Source organism: Alternaria metachromatica (assembly GCF_023757995.1).
Source record: "Alternaria metachromatica strain BMP 0045 chromosome Unknown scaffold_12, whole genome shotgun sequence".
Taxonomy (NCBI): domain Eukaryota; kingdom Fungi; phylum Ascomycota; class Dothideomycetes; order Pleosporales; family Pleosporaceae; genus Alternaria; species Alternaria metachromatica.
In genome coordinates, this window is record NW_026055503.1 from 435,779 (window position 1) to 456,513 (window position 20,735).

Genomic DNA, 20,735 nt, shown 5'->3' on the forward strand with positions numbered 1-20,735 from the left:
TATTTTGTGTGGGTAAACAACACACCGGGTATATAACGCCACCAGCAATGCCAGCATAACTTCGCCTCCGCTAACTTTGCAGCCAAATTTTAAGAAAAGAACAAACAGAAAGGAAGAGCGGGCTCGCTCAGTTACGCCCCGCCATACTCAATAATCCACCGGCGACTACTCCAGCGCCCATTATACCAATCTGCGTCCAGGGCACTTGGGCCACGTAGAGCCAGCTCTTTGAGACGGCGCCGACAACATAGTCCAGTGAGACAGAGCTATGCTTTGCATGCTTCGTATGCCGACGACTGGACAATGGCGAAACTGAAGGAAGGGTGGGGTCGTATTTTGGAGGGTCGGTCCAGCGCCGGGAGGAGGCTTTGGAAGTGTCGATTACTATGTCTGCGGTACAAATCTCTGCTTTTGGGAGGGAGGCTTCACCAGCGGGTATGCTAGGGAAAGTGAAGGCTGAATCGAGGGTACCGCGTGATTCGTCTTTGACAGAAACGACTTGTTCATCCGCTTCAATCAAATCGGACACAGTGGCTTTTGTTGAAGTTAAAGGCGTCGCAGGGCTGGAAAGATAGTCTTCCGTGCTTTGCTCATCCTCAGGTGGTGTAACGACGAGGACAAACTCTGTGTTTACCAAAGTATCCGATGATGTCTTTAGCTCAGCATCGATGCCGAAGTTATCTTGTAGATCTCCAAAATCCCCGTCGTCCTCATCGTCCTCAAAAGCGTCGTCGACACGTTGCTCAAACTTGGCAGTTTGTCTAAATGTCTTGAGCGCGTCCATGGATTCCGTCCGACAAATCGTCTTGCGGCGCCTGGATGACGTGCTTAGTCGCGCATTGATTGAATCGAAGGCGTTTTGCGCGCCTACACTGTCCGCTTTATTGAAGGTTTCAAAAAAGGGAGTGTCTGGTGGTGAAGAGGAAACGTAGCCCTCATCGCTAGGCTCAGAGTCGGTTTCATCCTGACTCTGCGACTGATCACACCTGTCGTCGTCTCCAAATACGACGTCGTTGAAGTCCAGCTCCTCTTCTTTTTCTGCGGCGGCGAATGGGCGGGTAACTGTGAACATCGTTTCGTCGTCCTCCACTGATGCAGTGGTTGTAGGCGACATCTCTTCGTCGTGAACAGGACCGATGTATGGCTCGTAAGCCTCTTCATCCCAGCCGTCGTCCGAATCGCTATCATCATCATCTGACACGTTGTCTCCCGTCTCGGCTTTCTGCTCCTGAGCCTTGAACTGGTGGTAAAAGTTCTCAAGCTCTGTCCTGGAGAACCACTGGAACTGATCAATGTGGTTGGTAATTTGATCATCAATCATGCGATCAATCTCCTCGTTCATCTCGCGATCGGCGTCTTCTACCGCCCCTTCTTCGGGGTCGGCAATGTCATCGATCTCGTGCGCATTGTCGATGGAAGTGACGATGTTCAAGGGTGAATTACGATAGACCCTTCTAGACGAGAAACCTCTATGTTTCATCTTCCAGTCCCGGAACCCTCTCGCATAGTAAGACCGGTGGCACGGGTTTTCGCTCAATTCTGGATAGGCTGGGGCGTCGGACTCTTCTTTACCTTCATAAGAAGGACCAACAGCGTGCGTGATAAGAATGTACCGCGCAGACATGACCTGATGTTCTGGACTGCAGCCAAGTACGGCGATATGCCAGTGCTCAGCTGGCGGCTCAGCAACTGGCTCTGGCTCAGCCTCCTGGGTAGGCTCCGCGTCTGACGACTCCTGTTTGGCGGGAGGATCCCAATAGGCGCGCTCGTTGGAGATGCGGGACAGCGTGTAGACTTCGCCTTCCTTCGTGTCATCTCCAGTGGGAGTGACCTGGAGAGGGCCTAGCTCGGCTGCAGTGGGCGCGGAGGTGTCGGCGGTAGCATTCCAGCTATCCAAGTCAAATTCGTCGTCGTCGTCGTCGGCCCAGTTGAATTTCTGGTTGACACTAGCGACTGTGTCGGAAGCCATGATTACTTGTGTGACTGTTTTGGTTTGGTGATCGTAAGTGGTAACCAAAGGGTTGGAGATCGTCGTCGTATCGAGTTCAGTGATGGCCAGCGAGTTCGCAGTGCTGTTGAAACTACGCGATAATGTGATGGAAATAGTGACGTAAACCAGAGAGTTGTAAATTCGTTCGTGGGTGCGCGATGGTGAGAGTCCACTATTCTACACTCTTGGCGTTGGAAATGTCCGCGGTGGTGGTGGTCGATGCGCAGTCGTTCGTAAAGAGGGAAACGACGAGCGGGCTAAGTAGTGAAATGTGCAAAAAATGAGAGACCGAAGACATTTTGGCAAGTGAGAACGTTGTGTGGTGACGTCGCGACAGTGGATGACCCTTGATCAAACCAGGGTTCACTCCTCGTGGACTTAGTCATTCACGACCACACTTTGGAATTCACACAAAATGCTTGAAGTGCAATGAGGGCACATGGCAGGGCTTATATTCATACAGGAAATGCTACTGATGCATGCAGGTGGGTATCTAGAATCGAGGTTTCATAGCGCGCCAAAAGAGAATTCAAGTAAAAGCAAAGATGCTCTACAAAATATGTCTGTGTCGTCCAATGAAAAGCGTTTCACAGGGGCTTTCCAATCAATTCCAATCTTAGGCAAATGCGGACGCTAGGACCTGTTAGACGTGTACTCCTAGCTCCTCTAATATCTCTTTTACTCTCCTAGATTCCTACTCCTCTCTTTGTATATCTAAATCCTCTCTACAAAGACTAAATAAATAAGATTTTACTTTAGCAAGAGGAATAGCTAGCGTTAGTAAGAATGCGTTAGTAGCAGTAAGAGCACGTAGTCGCACTAGTTGCTATTTAGCTATAGTGCGGGTGCACTAAAAGGTTTTTAAGGCAACTTTCGTAGTAGTGTAGTTAAGGTAGTAGGTATTTAATAATGCATTAGGCGTAGTAGTATTATAGTAGATACAGGTTTCTTTCTATTTATAGTTAGCTTTGTTAGATCTGCAGAAATGCACCTCTCTTACTTTGTAGCTTAGCTCTAACATTGTATAGGATTAATAATAAATAATAAGCAGAGATTTTGCTATTATATAATCCTAGGCCGCTAGGCAGCAGCCTAGTTAGGTAATAGAGCTAATAAAAAGGGGTCCTAAGTACCATAGGAGAATAGAACCAGGCCCTGGCAACGCATCTACCATGTCCCCAACATATGTTCGGTCTGAAGTGGGCCCAAACGCTCGCCGAACCATCATTCCGGGTGGATTGCGGAGGCAGCGTGAACGGTCCGTGAGACCAGTCGGATCACCTAAAGAGTTCCGACGCAGATCCAGTTCCCCAGCCGACCATCTAGAGGATGCTGTCGATCTTCTGGAACGGATGTCGGCTCGACAGCGCAGCTGGCAACACGCGCCAAGCAGTCCGTGAGAATCGTTTCGTCGCTTTGACATAGTTGTGGGTAGCCTGCTTTGTGTTTTGGGATATTTTCTTGAAGCAATGCTTCATCTTGCTAGTCCACTTGCGGCGCGGTTTCGCGCAACCATCCAAGGGTTCTGACCAGCATTCGGAATGAACATCCGGATTAGTGGCGACATGTTCAATAAAATCGGCGGCTTCCTCGTATATAAGAGGAGCCGCATACGGGCGGTTGGCGATAACTTCAGGCCGCATGGGTTTGTCATTGTCCGTAGTTTCCGTTAGCGACGCACGTAGCTGTGAGAGCTCTTCTACGTCGCAGTTCTCGGATTCATTCCTCGTGATAGAGTTCTGGGCGTCTTCAAAGTCGTTTCCATTGCGCTCGGGTGCGTTGGGCCAGCTTTCATCCCCCCACATCTGCAGCCCACTAGACCATTCTTTGGTAGTGGTAATAGGTGGACTGAGTGCGCCCTTCCCACCCCACACAGTGCCACCTGCACAACCTTGAAAGTTTTCGCTTTTTGGAACAAAGCCTGCGACAGAAGAACTGCGCTCTGTCGTCGCAGAGATTTCATAGCCATGTCCGCACTTTCCAGTATCGTTGTCAGGGCTAAGTGCGTTCATAAGCCGAGAATGTTCAGTTCGTGCAGACTGTGGACGGCTGGTCCGGTAAGATGAAATGGATGTCGTGGAAGTGCATTTTGAGAACACTGAATTTCGGACGGATGAGTTGGTATTCAGGGTGTCCTTAGATGACGAAGTGCGGATCCGAGCTGTGGCTTCGGGTTGGTTAGGGTACGGGATATCATCCGCATCCTTGATCTGCCCGGGCTTTTCAGCTTTGTAGCAGTCCGTCCCAAATCGTAGCAGTGAAGGGCCATATACCCTGCTGCATCCGGTCTCAAGCTTGTATTCCAGCCATTCGCGACAATGAAAGCCTGTGCCATGACCAGCGCAATGTGCAGTCCTAAAGCGCTCTTGTAGCATGCCTAGAGCGTCATCCGCTGAAAGTCCGCAGCTTCCATCATCATGCGTGGCGCAAGGGCTGTGACCCTCAAGTATTGGGTCGTAGCAGGGCTTGCGGACGACGCTATAGGTGGTACCGGTAGGTAGTGGGCACGAAGAACGCGAAGCAGAAGGTGACGAGCACGAAGGCGTACGGCGGTCTTCAGTGTGAGCGATCAGTGATGCAAGTGAACGGTCGCCGTTATGACGACGAATTCGAGAGTTATGCTTTGGTCCGCAGGGGTACGGTATGTCGATGTCCTTAGGAGGCGATAGCGTAGATGAGCGGGCATCACAACATGTGCGGCCGGGTGGCGTGATTGACAGCGCTCCTGCTACATCCTCTAATTCCTCGACCTTTCTAGCAAATGACGAGAGTGCGTTCTCGATCTTCAGTTCAAGATCCATGTCGTCGTCTTCTGAGTCAGAGTCTGTCTCTGATCCGGCGCTGTCAAAGCTAGCATTCGCGATACATCGAGCCAGAGAGGGCGCACTCTGGGCGCGCATCAAGCGGGCTTGATGAGGTGTCTCAGTATCCAAAATGTTCCCATCCTCAAATTCTGTCGGCGCCACAGCTTTGGAGGTCGGAATCTTCTGCATGAAATCGCAAACCCCACGCCATGAGCGATCCGCATCCTCATCCTCGTTGATGTACTCGCCCAGGTCGGTCTTCATATTCTCGTCTAATATGTCGAACTCTTCCTCTTGTTGTACTTGACCAAGAAAAAAGACAGTTTTGGTGCCAGTCGCGGTGATGTGCTCGTGGCCCATCTGCTTAATGGCCTTGTACTGTCCGACAATGTAACCTTGTACATCTCGCTTTGTTTTCACGTCCATTAACGCGAAGCTCCTTACAATGCGCGGAAAGGAAGTGGGATGTTCAGAGGGATCATTGGCAGACGAATCGAAGGCTACATTGATCTCAGGCTGTGGGCCTGAATGATTGAGTTGGCTGGGCGTCTTGTTTCCGGCTCCTTCATAGGCATAATTCGCGCGTCGAGTTTCAACTGGCGATGCGGGAACTCGTAGTCGCGCCATGTTGCCTGTCGGTTGACCGCTGTGCTTCCGTCCGTGGTGGTAGAAAACCCGGCGCTCAAACGCGCGCGGCTTGCATGGTGGCCAGCTACTTGAGTTGAGTGTCGATATGATGTGGGACGAAAGGCGTGGTCGCTCACCACTATAGTGGGGTACAACTGGGGTCGGTGTGTACAAAAGCTGTGTGAGCGTTTGAGTTATCCAGAAGCGGGTCTCTCTTTTGCCAGCGCTCACCACAGCAACGGCGGGGCGGGGCGCAGGCCATATTTTCATCTTTCACCTGTTCCGAAGACAGTCCGCGTGAATGTGGAGACAAGAATTAAGAAGGGAGAGACATTGTGAGGAGAAGGGAACAGATGGAGTCGCAAGCATGAAACATGAGGTAGGTCGTGGCCAGCAAACAGGTCTTTCATAACGAAGGTCGAATTCTGGATATTTGCTTCGTCTCTGAACTGCGGATAAGTAGTCGCTATGTACACATCGATCGCCGCATCTACTGACCGGTAGGTTTCCGGTGCATGACTGTCGCTGCCGCCTATACAACGTTAGTGTACTATGTCTCGTTCCTCCGGTTGCACATACCTGGTGGTTCGGGAAGATCAGACTATCAGCCAACACCACATTCTCCCTCCGTCCCGCAGCGAATACCACAACCTCCGCGATGTCCTCCGGTGTCAGCGGTTCAACGCCCTCGTAGACCTTCTTCGCCTTCTCTTTGTCGCCTCCAAACCTGACTACACTGAATTCCGTCTCAACTTGTCCAGGGTCAATCTCGATGACGCGTATCCGTGTAGCGATAAGCTCCTTGCGCATGGCATCTGTGAAGGAGCGCACGGCAGCCTTCGTAGCGCAGTAGATGGATCCGCCTTGGTAGGGCTCGCGACCTGCGATACTACCAATGTTTATAATGTCGCCGGAGGGTGTGGATCGCGCTCTAAAGATGGGTAGGATGGCTTGCGTCATGTTGATTAAGCCGGTTACGTTTGTACTGAACATGGTGTCGATATCGGCGGGCGAGATGTCGGGAGCTTGCGCAACACCTTTTACAAGGCCGCTGGGTTGGATGTTAGCAAACGGTAAGAGATATCCGAGGAGGCGGTGGCATACGCGTTGTTGACGAGCACATCAATGTCCTTGTACTCTTGTGGCAGGTTTCCGACAAAGTTCTGGACTTCGTCCGGCTTGCTGACGTCAAGTTTGACTGGTAGAACCTTGACGCCTCTTGAAAAGCCTTGAATCTCCTGTGCGACCTCTTTCAATGTGTCTTCTCGCCGCGCAGTGAGGATAAGCTTGAGGTCGTCGGGCTGTGTCCGGGCGAATTCGATTGCTGTGGACTTGCCAATGCCAGAAGAAGCACCGGTGATGACGATAGTCTTGCCCTTTAGGCGCTCTGCCATCTTTGTCGACATGTTTGCGGTATGTTGTTGGAGGATGTTCGATAGCTGGGTGCTTGTAGGTGCGAGGCGGGGCCGTAAGGGAGCTTTGGCGAAGGCAGTAGCAGTGCGGAGAAATTGGCGCGATGACGAGAGATTAGGCATGTACGCCGCAATGCTTTGTAATGCAGCGATTGATGTTTGCAGGACGTGGGGGAGGCGATTGGGGATTTGGAGACAGAAGGCAGCGGTTAGGAGGTCGCCATCGGCGTATCTCCGAGGCTGCACGAGTCAGGCACCGAGGGGTAAGCACGACAATGTGGAGAGCTCTCGCGTCAAGGCACGAGGACCTGGCTTCAACCATCTCACAGTCACATACGGTCGGCAATACATGTTGAGTTGAAATTATTTGATTCATGCCTTTGCCATGTCTCAGGCGGGCTTCATGGAGACGTTTTATCGTCAATCCAAGTCATTATTTTCCTCCTCCAACTCCTAACACGCTGAGTATGTGTGCGGGGTATCGAAATCGTCATTCATCACAACGACTTTAGTTGGCGCCCTTCTTCTTGAGCATAGCCTCGTCCTCTTCCCTCAGCTCCTGGTCGATCTTGGCTCCCTTGGAGGGCTCGTTGCCGTGTGCGCGTGCGGGAAGGGTGGCATCTTGCTCGCGCTGGCGGTCCTCGAGAGACTTCTCCTCACCCTCCTTCTCACGCTTCTCCTCGCGCTCGAGCTTGTTGGCGATGGATCGCTCGTCCTCTGCGGGTGATTGTTAGTGATCGGTCTTGTAAAGAGATGGCTGATGACGCGGCATATCGACAGAGGAAAATGCACGCGAGGCCGAGAGAAACATACTGGAGTCCTGGGCCTTGTGAGAGTGCTCCTTGCCCTCGTGGAAGCGGGCCTCCTTCTTCTCCTGCTCGATCTCGGCGTTGGACCTGGTGACCTGGTCCTGGGCCTCGTAGACCGCACTGTTACCGACGTTGGAAGTTCCAGACATGTTGTTTGTGTGTGTTGGTGGAAGTGGGAAGAAGTGGAAGGTTTGCAAAGTGTAGTTTGAAGTGAGAAGTGGCAATTGATTGTGTTTGTTGTTGGGTGAGTGAGTCTTCTCCCCTCTTTATTAAGGGTCTGAAGTTTGCGCAGAGGCTAGGACCCATGATGACGTAGCTGGTAGCAATTACATCATGGTGGGGAAAACAAACACCAACCCATGGATATTTCGGGCGCCAAACGCAAGAAGCCTGATGACATGCATGAAGCCGATGTGGTACTGGGGCTGACGAAAATTGCATGCCTAGATATTGCGATCGCGGAATCCTTTGCTGGGCTAAGTGCGGCCTTGCGCAGAACACAATATGTATCCATCACGCGACAATTACGCGTAGCTCCTCTTTGTGATCCATCTATCAACAAGCGCCAGCGCTTCCTTCGGCTTGTCCATCGGTACCAGATGGCCTGCTCCATTCACCGTAGCGAACGCAAACGTGGTCATTCTCCCGCTTGTAGTCACGGTCTTGACTTCTTTAAACCACCCCACCTCCTTGCCCTCATGTTCCCAGGACCTCTTTGGCTGTGCGACAAAAGCAGGTTGGCCTTTCCATTGCATCGTGCTAGCCCACTGCAAGTTCCCTGCGGTGTTGCAAGCAAGGTCCAAATTACCCTGATAGAAGAGCACATCGATGCCATGCTCAAGCAGATACAAAACCTGAGGCTGCATGCTGAATACCAGATCCCCAGTAAGCTCAAAAGCCAACGCAATATCAAAAGAGAACCCTGTGTAGTTGGCTATAGCTTTGGGTACGCCAAGCGCTTCCCAAACCTTCGGCACGTTCATGTAGTCTTGAATCCTTTGGATCTCTGGGTAGCAGAACTCGTCTTTCGTCTCGCACCCGTCCGTGATGTCAAATCGGTTGCGACCTCCTGCTCCAGACTCTCCGTCGTAAAGGAGCACAACGCCTTCCATGCATACGTTGTCGGCTGCGAGACAGATGGCTGGATCAGGGTTCTTGTAGCACACGTCGATAAGTGCCATACAGCGAGGGAGGTTGGTAGCTATGATGTCGCAACGGGTCTGGTTGAATACGGGAGTCTCCACACCGGGGTTCGTAGTGCACAGCGTTTCCCAGAAACCAAAGTTGGTGTCCCGAGGTGAGACAAAAGCGTTGCCCGTGAAGGTCGACTTGAGATTGACTTGCGGACGCTTAGGATATTCAAGGTTCTTCGTGACAATTTCTGCGCCGAGTGTTGGAACGTAGTGGCCCTATCTTCGATTAGTGAGTGTCTTGCCGGGTTAGCAACATGTGCTTACAGCATAACTTTCTCCTGTGATATGAAAGTCGCGATTCAAAAGATCCGGGAAGACTTCGCTCGTGAACAGCTGCAAGAAGTGATGCATATCCTCAGCAGCCGTGAAGCTTGTCGCAGGAAGCGGGATGCCCTCATCGACGTAGCTGAAACCCACACCAGCGGGCTGATCAACAAAGATGATGTTGGCATTCTTGCTCCATCCGTATTCGTTGTGTACGGTACCGTTGCCAAACTCATTGATCGTGCAAGGTCCCAGTTCGCCCATCAGCCCAAGCATGCCTGAGCCACCCGGTCCTCCTGTTAGCCATAGCAGGAGCGGATCTTCGGAGGGCTTGTCTTGTGATTCGAAGTACCAGAAGAAGATGTGCTTTGAGCCGATGTCTAACCAGCCGGTGTATTGCTTGGAGCGCGCGTCACAGATAGTGTCGCTCTGCTGATGCTTTATGCGAATCGAATGGTGCTCGGAGAATGGACTTTGGTAGACCTGGAAGCCTTCCACTTCTGGCTTCTCCTGGAATGGAATTTGGGAGAACAAGGACGCCGTTGCAGTCGCGGCGAGCAGACTAGTAACGAAGAGCTTCATGATTGGCAGGTGTACCCTGATGGGCTGATAGTTGGTGCTCGAGACGAGATGAAAACACCGGAACACAATCAATGAGGTCAATACCGGGTGAAGATATCACACACACGTATTTATCGTCTGAGGATCACGCAGGCAGCAGGAAGATAAGATGGCTGGTTGCTGACGAAGAGGAGCAGCCTAATGACGCCCTCCTCGGCTGGAGCAGCCCGCGGCGATCGCCCAGTATCGACCAGGGTACACGACATCTTCAACACGACTACTGCACGCGACTACACATCTCTCTTGGCCAATTTGCGCGACTAGGACGTGTTAATTCGGACTACCCACACTTATACTTTGCTATTCATATTTTGGACACGCAACTAGCCACAAACAGCACGCTGGGAGAACTTATCGATCCAGCGCCCATTTCACCAGAGCGACAACATCTTCCTTCACCATGCCCTACAACAACACTCCGATTGCGCCAAACAAGGAAATCACCGGCCATGTGTCGCTTCCTCGTAAGTAACAATTTACACATCTTCACTTCTCTCCACCACCTTCGTCGTCACTCCGACCCTTTGCGTGCCTCTTAGAGACCACCCTACCACGGTGTAGTACTGCTGCGACTTGCGCCTGTGGTGGCCTCATAACGACCGACTGGTTCGGCTCCGCTTGTGTTCAGCGCAATGTCTTCAATTCCCCACGTCCCCAGTACTCTCGTCTTTCCTCGTAGTAGACAAGCAAGCTAACTCACTCCACAGTCGCACGCGTGCAAAAGATAATCCAAGCGGACCCCGAACGCATCACAACCTCCAAAAATGCCGCCTTCGCCATCGCACTGGCCACAGAAATGTTCATTCAGCATCTCGCAACCACCACACACAATGTCGTCAAAGCGGAGCGTAAGCCGCGCCGCAACATCCAATACCGCGACGTGAGCAGCGCGATATCCAAGACAGACAACCTCGAGTTCTTGGTCGATGTTGCGCCCAGGACAAGCACATGGGGCACTGTGAAGAAGAAGTTGGACGAGAAGGAGAAGGAGGATGCGAAGAAGAAGGAGAAGGACGGGAAGAAGGATAGCGCGGTGAACGGACAGAAGACGCTCGATGGTGCCTCCAAGACGGCAGAGGGTGCGGACAAGGACACAGAGACACTCACCAACGGCGCTTCCACAGCCTCGCCTACACCAGCCATACCAGACGAGACGCCTGATGCCATGGACGTTGACCAAGAAGTCGAGCGCGTAGAAGACAGCGAGCCAGAGGAGGACGCAGCGGCGATGCAGATCGAGATGGAGATGCGCGGGCCCCCTCGTCAACCCACTGCGAGTGCAAGCAAGAGCCCAGAGGCTAGGCGGTCAACAGGTGGATTTACTGCAATCAATGGTCAAAAGTAAATTGGCTCTTGTCTTTGTAGGCAGAGACAGAACGGTATGGAAGCGGATTCTTTTGCATTGCATAACGGCGTTTGCTAAATATATCATGGGTATGGGGCTCAGCTGCTTGGAAGGTCGGTCGCATCACGGCTTCATGGCCTATAGGTATGCGATTGAACCAGAGTAGTGCCAAATGTACAAGTGATTGTCCACACTCAACTTTCCTCGAGTGGACATTCGACGTGGATTAACTTGCATCACATGCACATACTTCGTGCTTCCTTTTCTTTTAACCCGTCTCCGGTTCCCAGACTTCCACACTCCCCATCCACCCCTCCCTAACTACAATGCCTTCCAGCTCACCTTCCGTCCTCTCCCATTTCACCCCGAATGCCCCACTGTTGATCTTGCACATCCTGACCGTCTCAACCCTTCCCGCTCTCTTCACCAGCTCAAACAGCATTTCCATAGCGGGCTTCGTGTTCTCGACAATAACATCCGACTTATCCTTACCCTTGCCATACTTTGCACTAGTGAACAGACACCCGATCCAATGCCGCTTCCCGACATCCACAGGTGGGATAAGCAAGGCGGTGCCGGTGGGTACCGGTCTAGATTTGAGTAGGTGTTCTTTGGTGCAGAAGTCTCTGTAGATGACATGAGCTTTCGGGTAGTCGTCTTTGAAGGCTTTGGCTATGCCTGATCCCCATACGCCTTGGGTGTTGCATGCATGGACTAGGAGAGTCTGTGGAGGTGCGTCGAAGATGTCGCCGGTGTGGTAAGTCAGGGATAGAGTAGGTAGATCAGGTGAGCTTGGGGATGAGGAGAGTTTGTTCGAAGGGAGATCTTTGTGTGAGAGGTGGCGCGATGTTGTGGGCTTGGCTGCGGGTTTTGTGTCTTGTCGCTTCTCAGGTATTGGTGCCGGAGATCCTGATAGCGCCCTCTTGCCTTTGCCTTTATCTGGTGGCTCGGGCGATGGTGTCATGGTCGCTTTTCCGGTCGTCTTTTTGGTGGCTTCCTTGGCTTTTGTTGGGGCGCGAGATTCCATCTTAGGCCCAAAGTAGGATGTGATGGTAGAGTCTTTGGGGGGCATGATGTGTGTTTTATTGCTTGTGAGAGGTTACTTGTAGTGAAACAAAGTGGATTCAACAATGAAGTGAGAGAGGAGCAACTGTTTCCAGACGACTTTCGCGTGTCCGAAGAGAGATACGCTGCGTGCGGCACACATGGAATCAGGCAGTCGCCAAGACATTCAAACAAGGGTGCTTACCCAGAGCGCTTGCCGTCTTGACTACTATCGTGCATCTTTTGGCTGAACGAGGAAGGAAGACTGGATGGTTCGATAACTCAGTATAAATGTTGCGATCTTACCACCTGGGACGCTGACGAGACGCTCGAGTTCTCCTTTGCAACAATTATTCACGTTCTGAGTACAAGTCTGCGCACTGCCTGATAAATGGGATGAATCCCAAATTGAATATCAAAGTGTATCACTCTCGTGGTAATGCCTACCGATGACGCTCAAATCTGGCGAATGTCGCGCGGAAAGGCGATGGGCCAATCACACGACACCTGACATAACGCTCCTTGCCAAATCGCCAAAACTTCAACATTCCCGACCTAAGCTCCTCCCCATCAACGACAACGACCCCCGCCCACCCGCGTCCACGATGCCCGCCCTCGCCAACACAACCCGTGCCATTGCACGCTCATGGACCGCTCACCAGATGCCCGTCGCTCGGGCGGCCGGCTGCACCGCTCTGCAGACCCGCAACGCCTCGGCTTCCTCGTTCGACAGCCCCTTCAAGGGCAGCCCGGACTCGACCAAGATCCCCTCGTTCGCCGCATACAGGAATAAGGGAGGCGAGACCGGCCCCAAGGTCTTCCAGTACTTTATGGTCGGAACCATGGGTGCGCTGAGTGCGCTTGGCGCGAAGGCGACTGTACAGGGTAGGTCTCCAGCATTGCGATAGCTCGACGGAGGGGTGGAAAACGTTGGAAACAAGGGATATGGAATATTTGGAGCTGGGAAAGAGCAATTGGCTATTTTGAGGATGATCTGGGTCGCGAATTGATGAAGACCGGACGGCTAACGACTCCGCCCAACAGACTTCCTTGTCAACATGTCCGCCTCCGCCGATGTTTTGGCCCAGGCCAAGGTAGAAATCGACCTCGCTGCCATCCCCGAGGGCAAGAACGTACGTTTCGCAATTCGACATGACATATCCGGACAGTGGAGCTGATAAGCGCAGGTCATTATCAAGTGGCGAGGCAAGCCCGTCTTCATCCGTCACCGCACCGAAGGCGAGATCAAGGAGGCCGACGACACCAAGTGGCAGTCTCTCCGTGACCCCCAGCCCGACTCCGACCGTGTCCAGAAGCCTGAGTGGTTGATCATGTTGGGTACGTCACCGCACACATCCTTACGATGAACCCGGACTAACAGCACTAGGTGTCTGCACCCATCTGGGATGTGTTCCCATCGGTGAGGCCGGTGACTTTGGAGGATGGTTCTGCCCCTGCCACGGATCCCACTACGATATCTCTGGCCGCATAAGAAAGGGACCTGCCCCGCTCAACCTGGAGATTCCCGCATACGACTTCCCCGAGGATGGCAAGGTTGTCATTGGTTAAGCAGAGCAATTCTTGGGTGGAGTGGATGACGGTGATGTCGACTTGTGTGTATAGGAGCGAGCATCAATTTCCTACGGTTTGATTCACATAGATTCGGCTTGTGTCCCTTGCAATGTAACACCAGTTAGAGTCAACCTTCGTCGTCTCTTTGGTTGCATTATCTGGTGAATTTATCTTGCATTGCATATTTACTGCCCATTCAAGAACGTCTTTACAGCCTCCACAGCACCCTTGAACTTGTCCGCCTCAATCAGCACCATATGTCCCTTGGGCTTGACACCCAACTCCTGGAACGCCCTCTTGCTATCACTCGCACCCTCATCTACGGGTGTGTCATACTCAAAGCTTGTGTATCCCACCGCATGCTTGTGCAGCACCTCATCCTCGGGATGGAAATAAAACGTCTCTTCACCCACATCGGCCTTCTTGTTCTTCTTCTTGCTCGGTGGCGCATCTTCGCTCGGCAACTGACTCTGTATCTCCGAGTAGCATTTCGACAGGACAAGGTAGTGGGTGAATGTGTAAGGCTCCTTCTCCTCAACCGCCCATTGTATCTCTTCTAGAAGCATCGTGTACATTGGTGGGACGATTTCGTGCGGCATGTTTATGAAGCGCTCGGTCAGAATAAGGCCGATTTGCGCAGGCGACGACGGTGTCAGGAGGGGCGGGAGAGTAGGGATCGGCGCGGACTTTTTGGAGAGGTAGGTTGTTAGGTCTTGGATCACTTTCTTGTCCTGATTGCTGTCAGCATGCGTACCGCGAAGTTGTGCATGATGAAATCGCACCTTGTGTGTCTCCAAGTTCAGTACAGTAAGGAAGGCATATGGATCCGTCTCATTGCCGTCAACCTTGACCGTGCTGCCAAGTAGCGGTTGCGACAGTATAATATCGGCGAGTTCAGAGAGATTGAACAATTGCGAATCCACATCTAGAAGTTGGCGCAAGAGGTTCTTGAGCCCGTGGAAATCGACTGCGGGCTGCGGATCGAACCATTCGAAGTCGACGTTCACCATGTCCATGTCCTAGCAATTTTGTGAGACGGCGCATTATGAGAGGTTGTGAGAAAGGCGCATACCTCGTCGCTGCCGGACTCGTCGTCATCGTTCTGCTTGCGCTTGTCCGACGCATCGGGCAGCTCTTCGGGATCTCTCTCTGACTTTCGCTTCGCCATTGTGTGGGTATGCGATTGGTAGGGAGCTGGGTGGGTGAGGTCACTGGATAGACGCGACTTTGCGCGATCCAACCACGCCGTTATCGATAAATGATTTTTTGGGCGGGGCCCAGGACAAGCATGGTCAGCCACAGAGCCATTCCGCTTCCAAGGCTGTCATAGGCTTGTACTACGACCCATAGGCGATGATCGACTAATTGGAGACTTCTTCGATACGCGTAGAGTGGGTATACAAAGATGCTCGCGTCACCTGAGTTGTATCTCAGGCGGGGAAATTTTAGGCTAGACGTCTACAATGCGGTTCATGTCAACAGTTTTTGCGATTTCTTCGTAATGTATACATCAGAGTGATATATGAGCCTAGGCTACAGTCTGCGCTGCCTGCGCGCTACCATGGATGATGGAGCACGAGAGAGCATATTTCTGTTATCGATAAGAATTTTTCTGGAAAACCCCGCCAAAACTTTGTGAGAGTCAGTGACCGAGCCCCTCGCACCTTCTGCTTTCATATACCCGTCCTTTTCCTTTCTTCTTCTTTCTTTCTTTCTATCCCCTCTCTTTTTCACTTTCATCACACTCTTAGTACTTCAAGATGGCGACCGACAACTCCGATCCGATCCCTCCCCACAAGACGTTCGACACCATCCTGGTGCTCGACTTCGGCTCGCAGTACACGCATCTGATCACTCGCCGTCTCCGCGAATTCAATGTCTACTGTGAGATGCTGCCATGCACTACCAAGATCGCCGATCTGCCCTTCACCCCCAAGGGAGTCATTCTCTCTGGTGGCCCATACTCCGTCTACGAGGAAGGCGCTCCACACGTCGACCACGCCGTCTTCGATCTCGGCGTACCGATCCTCGGAATCTGCTACGGACTGCAAGAGATGGCATGGCACTTCGGAAAGAACGCCGGCGTAGTAGCTGGCGAGAAGAGGGAATACGGTCACGCCAACTTGAAGGTTGAGAGCCACGGCGGACACATGGACCAGCTGTTCAAGGACTTGGGCAACGACCTGGAGGTCTGGATGAGCCACGGCGACAAGCTGAGCAACATGCCTCAGGACTTCATGACGGTCGCGACAACTACCAACGCGCCGTTTGCGGGCATTGCGCACAAGTCGAAGAAGTACTACGGTATCCAATTCCACCCCGAGGTCACACACACCAAGCAGGGCAAGGTTGTGCTCAAGAACTTCGCTGTCGACATTTGCGAGGCCAACACCAACTGGACCATGAGCAAATTCGTCGACCAGGAGATCACACGCATCAGGAAGCTGGTGGGCGACAAGGGACAGGTCATCGGTGCCGTTAGCGGTGGAGTCGATTCGACTGTCGCTGCAAAGCTGATGAAGGAGGCTATCGGCGACCGCTTCCACGCCGTCATGGTCGACAACGGTGTCCTCCGACTCAACGAGGCCGTTCAGGTCAAGAAGACACTCGACGAGGGCCTGGGTATCAACCTCACCGTCGTCGATGCATCCGACCTCTTCCTCGACCGCCTGAAGGGTGTGACCGACGACCCCGAAAAGAAGCGCAAGATCATTGGAAACACCTTCATCGAGGTTTTCCAAAAGCAAGCCGATAAGATCAAGGCCGAAGCGCATGAATCTTCCAACGCTGGTGAGGTCGAGTGGCTTCTTCAGGGTACCCTGTACCCCGATGTCATCGAGTCGCTGTCCTTCAAGGGTCCTTCCCAAACTATCAAGACCCACCACAACGTCGGTGGTCTGCCAAAAGACATGAAGCTCAAGGTGATCGAGCCCCTCCGCGAGCTGTTCAAGGACGAAGTCCGCGCGCTGGGCAAAGAGCTTGGTATTCCAGAGGATCTTGTTTGGCGCCACCCCTTCCCCGGCCCAGGTATCGCCATCCGCATTCTGGGTGAAGTCACACGCGAGCAAGTGCGCATTGCGCGTGAAGCCGACTACATCTTTATCGAGGAGATCAGGGCTGCGGGCCTATACAACAAGATCAGCCAGGCGTTTGCAGCGCTTATGCCCGTTAGGGCCGTTGGTGTCATGGGTGATAAGCGCGTTCACGAGCAGGTTATTGCTCTGAGGGCAGTTGAGACGAGTGACTTCATGACCGCTGATTGGTTCCCCTTCGATGGAGAGTTCCTAAAGCGTGTCAGCAGGAGGATTGTGAATGAGGTCAACGGAGTTTGCCGCGTGGTATACGACAGTAAGTCATTGAAAATTTCATCTTAGCGAGGCAACTACTAACAACCGTAGTCACCAGCAAGCCTCCAGGAACTATCGAGATGGAGTAGACATGCCGTGTGACGGGCGCGAGTGTGGACGCGCAAAGTAGATGTAGTCGGCAAACATGATTTTAGCAAAAAGGTTTTTAGACATTTGATACCCCGTATGAAGCAAGATGAAGCGCAATACAACATTTCAATTCGATATCGAAGTGCTGCCAGATTGCTGTGTGGGAATTGCTGTGATGAAGAAGCTTGGAATGTCACATTTCAACGAGTCCACGGGTATCCTAGAAGTATACGTTGCACGCTACGGTAGCAATTCGAATATTCCAACCGCATTGTATCCTCCAGGCTATCACGTATATCCTTTTGGGCGAACGTGAGCTTGATCGCACGTCGTGGTGTTGAGGTGTGAATTTTCGTGCAAGTTAGGTGATGGATATCAAATACGTAAAACATAGCAAGAGTCCGGTGCAGGTCCACGCGCATACCCCGAAATTACTTTTGTACCCCGGAGCCTACTTTGACGTTGGGTCACACACTTTGCATGTTTTCATCTTCATGTAGGCTCCAGAGTGTTCAGTTTTTCCCTTGTATGAGATGAGTGTGGCGGTGCAATGAGCGGACTCCCGCGGCGGGCGAGACGTCGATCTGGAGCTGGGACGGAAGGGACCCTTGCATGAGACAGCTCCCCAGTTACGCAACCCAGCCAGATCTCGAAATCGAAATACTTCACGCTCTGCCACGCGAAGTTACCAACACTTATAACGATGCGATGAATCGATCGTCATCCTCGGGCTCACGCGCTCGCCAATCCTCCCAGCAACCCACACCCCTCCGTCCCCATTCCACGCGCCGCCCATCCTCGCGCCCCAGCCAAACCTCACGTTCCGCATCCTTCGCACCTTCTCTCCGACGGCGCACAACGGGCCAATCGATATTGTCACTCGACATCGACAATGACGACCCCGAAGCCGCGGAAACAACACACGCCGACGCGGCCATCGTCGAAGAGATAGCCGAGATAAAGCGGTACGAAGACTTTACGACCATAGACTGGGTACAAGACGCCGCCCGCGAACAACTCCGACGGAAAGCGCGCCGGCGCGAAAGAGATAACATCGGTGTGCGCAAAGATGGGCGGACGGGCAAAGTGTTCCTAGGCCGGGGACGAGGCAAGTGGAGGAGGAAGATCGCAGAGGCATATGATGCGGGCCAAGCATGGATTGTTGTCACGCTTGTCGGCGCAGCGATAGGACTCAACGCTGCATTCCTGAATATCGTGACAGAGTGGCTTAGCGATATCAAGTTGGGACATTGCACCACGGCTTTCTACCTCAACGAGAGTTTCTGCTGTTGGGGTGCTGAGGGAGGTTGCCCTGAGTGGAAGCGCTGGAGTGGGTTCTGGCCTGTGAACTATGTACTTTACATACTCTTCGCAGCGCTGTTCTCCTTCACGGCTGCCAGGCTGGTCAAGAGCTTTGCGCCGTATGCAGCTGGATCGGGAATATCGGAGATGAAGTGCATCATTGCGGGGTTCGTCATGAAAGGCTTCCTGGGCTTTACTACACTCTTCATCAAGTCGATTGGCTTGCCGCTTGCTATTGCGTCGGGGCTGTCGGTCGGAAAAGAAGGGCCTAGTGTGCATTACGCTGTCTGCACGGGCAATGTGATCAGTAGGTTCTTCGACAAATACAGAAGGAATGCGGCCAAGACGAGGGAGATACTGTGTGCGAGCGCAGCGGCTGGTGTAGGAGTGGCTTTTGGAAGTCCGATCGGAGGCGTGCTTTTCTCGCTGGAGGAGATGAGCAATCAATTTCCCCTCAAAACGTTATGGAGGAGTTACTTCTGTGCGCTAGTCGCTACAGCTGTCCTTGCTGTAAGTCTCATCTTAACGACTCTTAGTTACTTGTCCATGCTGATGGTGCTAGGCCATGAATCCTTTCCGAACCGGTCAGCTCGTCATGTTCAACGTTTCCTACGACCGCTCCTGGCACTTCTTCGAAACTCTGTTCTATATCATTATCGGTGTGTTTGGCGGTCTCTACGGCGCTTTTGTCATCAAGTGGAACCTCAAGATGCAGGTATTCCGCAAGAAGTACCTTTCCGCATACCCTATCACAGAAGCTGTCACTCTCGCTGTCATTACCGGCGTGATTTGCTACCCGAACATGTTTTTGAGGATTGATATGACTGAGAGTATGGAGATACTGTTTCAAGAGTGTGAGGGCGACAAGGACTACGATCAGCTTTGTGACGCGAATCATCGCTGGCACAATGTCACGACACTTGCTATTGCCACAGTGCTACGTACGCTGTTGGTAGTCATCTCGTTCGGGTGCAAAGTGCCGGCTGGTATCTTTGTGCCTAGTATGGCTATCGGTGCAGCATTCGGTCGTATGGTCGGCATCTGCGTCCAGGCTTTGCACGAGTCTTTCCCTGGCTCAGCCTTTTTCTCAGCCTGCGACCCAGATGGACCATGTATCACGCCTGGCACCTACGCCTTCCTTGGTGCAGCGGCAGCCCTTAGTGGCATCATGCACATCACCGTCAGCGTCGTGGTCATCATGTTTGAGATCACTGGCGCATTGACATACATCCTTCCCACTATGATAGTCGTTGGCGTCACGAAAGCGGTCAGTGAACGTTTCGGCCATGGCGGAATCGCAGACCGCATGATTTACTTGAATGGCTACCCGTTCCTCGACAGCAAAGAAGAACGTACGTTCGGTGTTCCAGTCAGTCAAGTCATGGCAAGCCGCGTAGTCTGTCTACCGGCCTCAGGCATGGAACTTCGACAAATGGAACGTCTAATGAACGAAAACGCATACCAAGGCTACCCCATCGTGGAAGACAGGAAGACAAAGACCCTGATCGGTTACATTGGCCGCACAGAACTTCGTTATGCGATCGATCGCGCGAAGATTGAGCAACAGGCCCCAGGTCACGCGAAGTGCTACTTCACTTCATCCTCATCTACGAGCAACCCAGGGTCTCGAAGTGCAAGCGGCACTGGGCCACCAGCACCGAACACGACATTTGACTCTATACCCACTACTTCGTCTCAAACATCACTCGACTTCACCCGCTACATCGATCCAACGCCACTCTCAGTCCACCCTCGTCTTCCCCTCGAAACGGTCATGGAGCTCTTCAAGAAGATGGGACCGCGCGTCATTCTGATTGAGTACCGCGGTCGTCTGACTGGTCTTGTCACCATCAAGGACTGTCTCAAATACCAATTCAAAGTTGAGGCAGGAGGATCACATGGTGGTGGAGCAGGCAATGGCGATGAGGGCATGGAGAAGTTGGCTGGATGGGGGAAGGCCCTGGTCAATTGGGGGAGAAGGAAGGTTGGGCTGAACGAGGTTGGAGAGGTTAGGCTAGCAAGTCCAACCACTGCGACTGCCAGGGATGAGCGAGATGAGAGACGGGGCAGTGGCCATGATGAAAGAGGGGATGGAGCATTTACGGTGGGGGACGACGATGACGACAATAACGAAGACGGTAGGACAAGTAGGGATGTGGAGCTGGAAGACCGAAGTAGAGATAGATAGCGTTTATTCCCGAACCAGAGTCTCGCCGTTTGCAGTCCTGAAACTCCCGTGCCCGTCTTTCGTACCTGAGATGAAAGGAGCGGGTGGACTAGCCTAGAAAGTGGAGCCATTGCTAGCTTACTTTGCA

The 20,735-nt window shown here is 52.6% G+C and overlaps 10 protein-coding genes across 10 annotated transcripts; 4 read left to right on the forward strand and 6 right to left on the reverse strand.

The window, feature by feature from the left end:
• Positions 1 to 3,312: 3,312 nt before the first annotated feature.
• Positions 3,313 to 5,220, reverse strand: J4E83_005902 (uncharacterized protein; the record flags this gene model as incomplete). The annotated part of the gene is made up of 1 exon (XM_049332818.1): positions 3,313 to 5,220. One exon carries the CDS (start codon positions 5,218 to 5,220, stop codon positions 3,313 to 3,315), a length of 1,908 nt encoding a protein of 635 aa, XP_049188060.1.
• Positions 5,221 to 5,911: 691 nt separating this feature from the next.
• Positions 5,912 to 6,827, reverse strand: J4E83_005903 (uncharacterized protein; the record flags this gene model as incomplete). The annotated part of the gene is made up of 3 exons (XM_049332819.1): positions 5,912 to 5,953; positions 6,001 to 6,472; positions 6,526 to 6,827. The coding sequence occupies 3 exons, from the start codon at positions 6,825 to 6,827 to the stop codon at positions 5,912 to 5,914; spliced, it is 816 nt and encodes a 271-aa protein (XP_049188061.1).
• A 514-nt stretch (positions 6,828 to 7,341) lies between these two features.
• On the reverse strand, positions 7,342 to 7,791 carry J4E83_005904 (uncharacterized protein; the record flags this gene model as incomplete). Its single annotated transcript, XM_049332820.1, has 2 exons — positions 7,342 to 7,550; positions 7,647 to 7,791. 2 exons carry the CDS (start codon positions 7,789 to 7,791, stop codon positions 7,342 to 7,344), a joined length of 354 nt encoding a protein of 117 aa, XP_049188062.1.
• Positions 7,792 to 8,166: 375 nt separating this feature from the next.
• J4E83_005905 (uncharacterized protein) lies at positions 8,167 to 9,681 on the reverse strand (the record flags this gene model as incomplete). Its single annotated transcript, XM_049332821.1, has 2 exons — positions 8,167 to 9,051; positions 9,100 to 9,681. The coding sequence occupies 2 exons, from the start codon at positions 9,679 to 9,681 to the stop codon at positions 8,167 to 8,169; spliced, it is 1,467 nt and encodes a 488-aa protein (XP_049188063.1).
• Positions 9,682 to 10,120: 439 nt separating this feature from the next.
• J4E83_005906 (uncharacterized protein) lies at positions 10,121 to 11,065 on the forward strand (the record flags this gene model as incomplete). Its single annotated transcript, XM_049332822.1, has 2 exons — positions 10,121 to 10,184; positions 10,428 to 11,065. The coding sequence occupies 2 exons, from the start codon at positions 10,121 to 10,123 to the stop codon at positions 11,063 to 11,065; spliced, it is 702 nt and encodes a 233-aa protein (XP_049188064.1).
• A 268-nt stretch (positions 11,066 to 11,333) lies between these two features.
• On the reverse strand, positions 11,334 to 12,137 carry POA1 (ADP-ribose 1''-phosphate phosphatase; the record flags this gene model as incomplete). Its single annotated transcript, XM_049332823.1, has 1 exon — positions 11,334 to 12,137. One exon carries the CDS (start codon positions 12,135 to 12,137, stop codon positions 11,334 to 11,336), a length of 804 nt encoding a protein of 267 aa, XP_049188065.1.
• Positions 12,138 to 12,714: 577 nt separating this feature from the next.
• On the forward strand, positions 12,715 to 13,678 carry FES1_2 (hsp70 nucleotide exchange factor fes1; the record flags this gene model as incomplete). The annotated part of the gene is made up of 4 exons (XM_049332824.1): positions 12,715 to 12,994; positions 13,154 to 13,242; positions 13,297 to 13,447; positions 13,497 to 13,678. 4 exons carry the CDS (start codon positions 12,715 to 12,717, stop codon positions 13,676 to 13,678), a joined length of 702 nt encoding a protein of 233 aa, XP_049188066.1.
• A 188-nt stretch (positions 13,679 to 13,866) lies between these two features.
• On the reverse strand, positions 13,867 to 14,849 carry BCP1 (Mss4p nuclear export; the record flags this gene model as incomplete). The annotated part of the gene is made up of 3 exons (XM_049332825.1): positions 13,867 to 14,412; positions 14,464 to 14,700; positions 14,754 to 14,849. The coding sequence occupies 3 exons, from the start codon at positions 14,847 to 14,849 to the stop codon at positions 13,867 to 13,869; spliced, it is 879 nt and encodes a 292-aa protein (XP_049188067.1).
• Positions 14,850 to 15,441: 592 nt separating this feature from the next.
• Positions 15,442 to 17,117, forward strand: GUA1 (GMP synthase (glutamine-hydrolyzing); the record flags this gene model as incomplete). The annotated part of the gene is made up of 2 exons (XM_049332826.1): positions 15,442 to 17,029; positions 17,080 to 17,117. 2 exons carry the CDS (start codon positions 15,442 to 15,444, stop codon positions 17,115 to 17,117), a joined length of 1,626 nt encoding a protein of 541 aa, XP_049188068.1.
• A 709-nt stretch (positions 17,118 to 17,826) lies between these two features.
• J4E83_005911 (uncharacterized protein) lies at positions 17,827 to 20,608 on the forward strand (the record flags this gene model as incomplete). The annotated part of the gene is made up of 2 exons (XM_049332827.1): positions 17,827 to 18,930; positions 18,983 to 20,608. The coding sequence occupies 2 exons, from the start codon at positions 17,827 to 17,829 to the stop codon at positions 20,606 to 20,608; spliced, it is 2,730 nt and encodes a 909-aa protein (XP_049188069.1).
• Between the last annotated feature and the right edge of the window lie 127 nt (positions 20,609 to 20,735).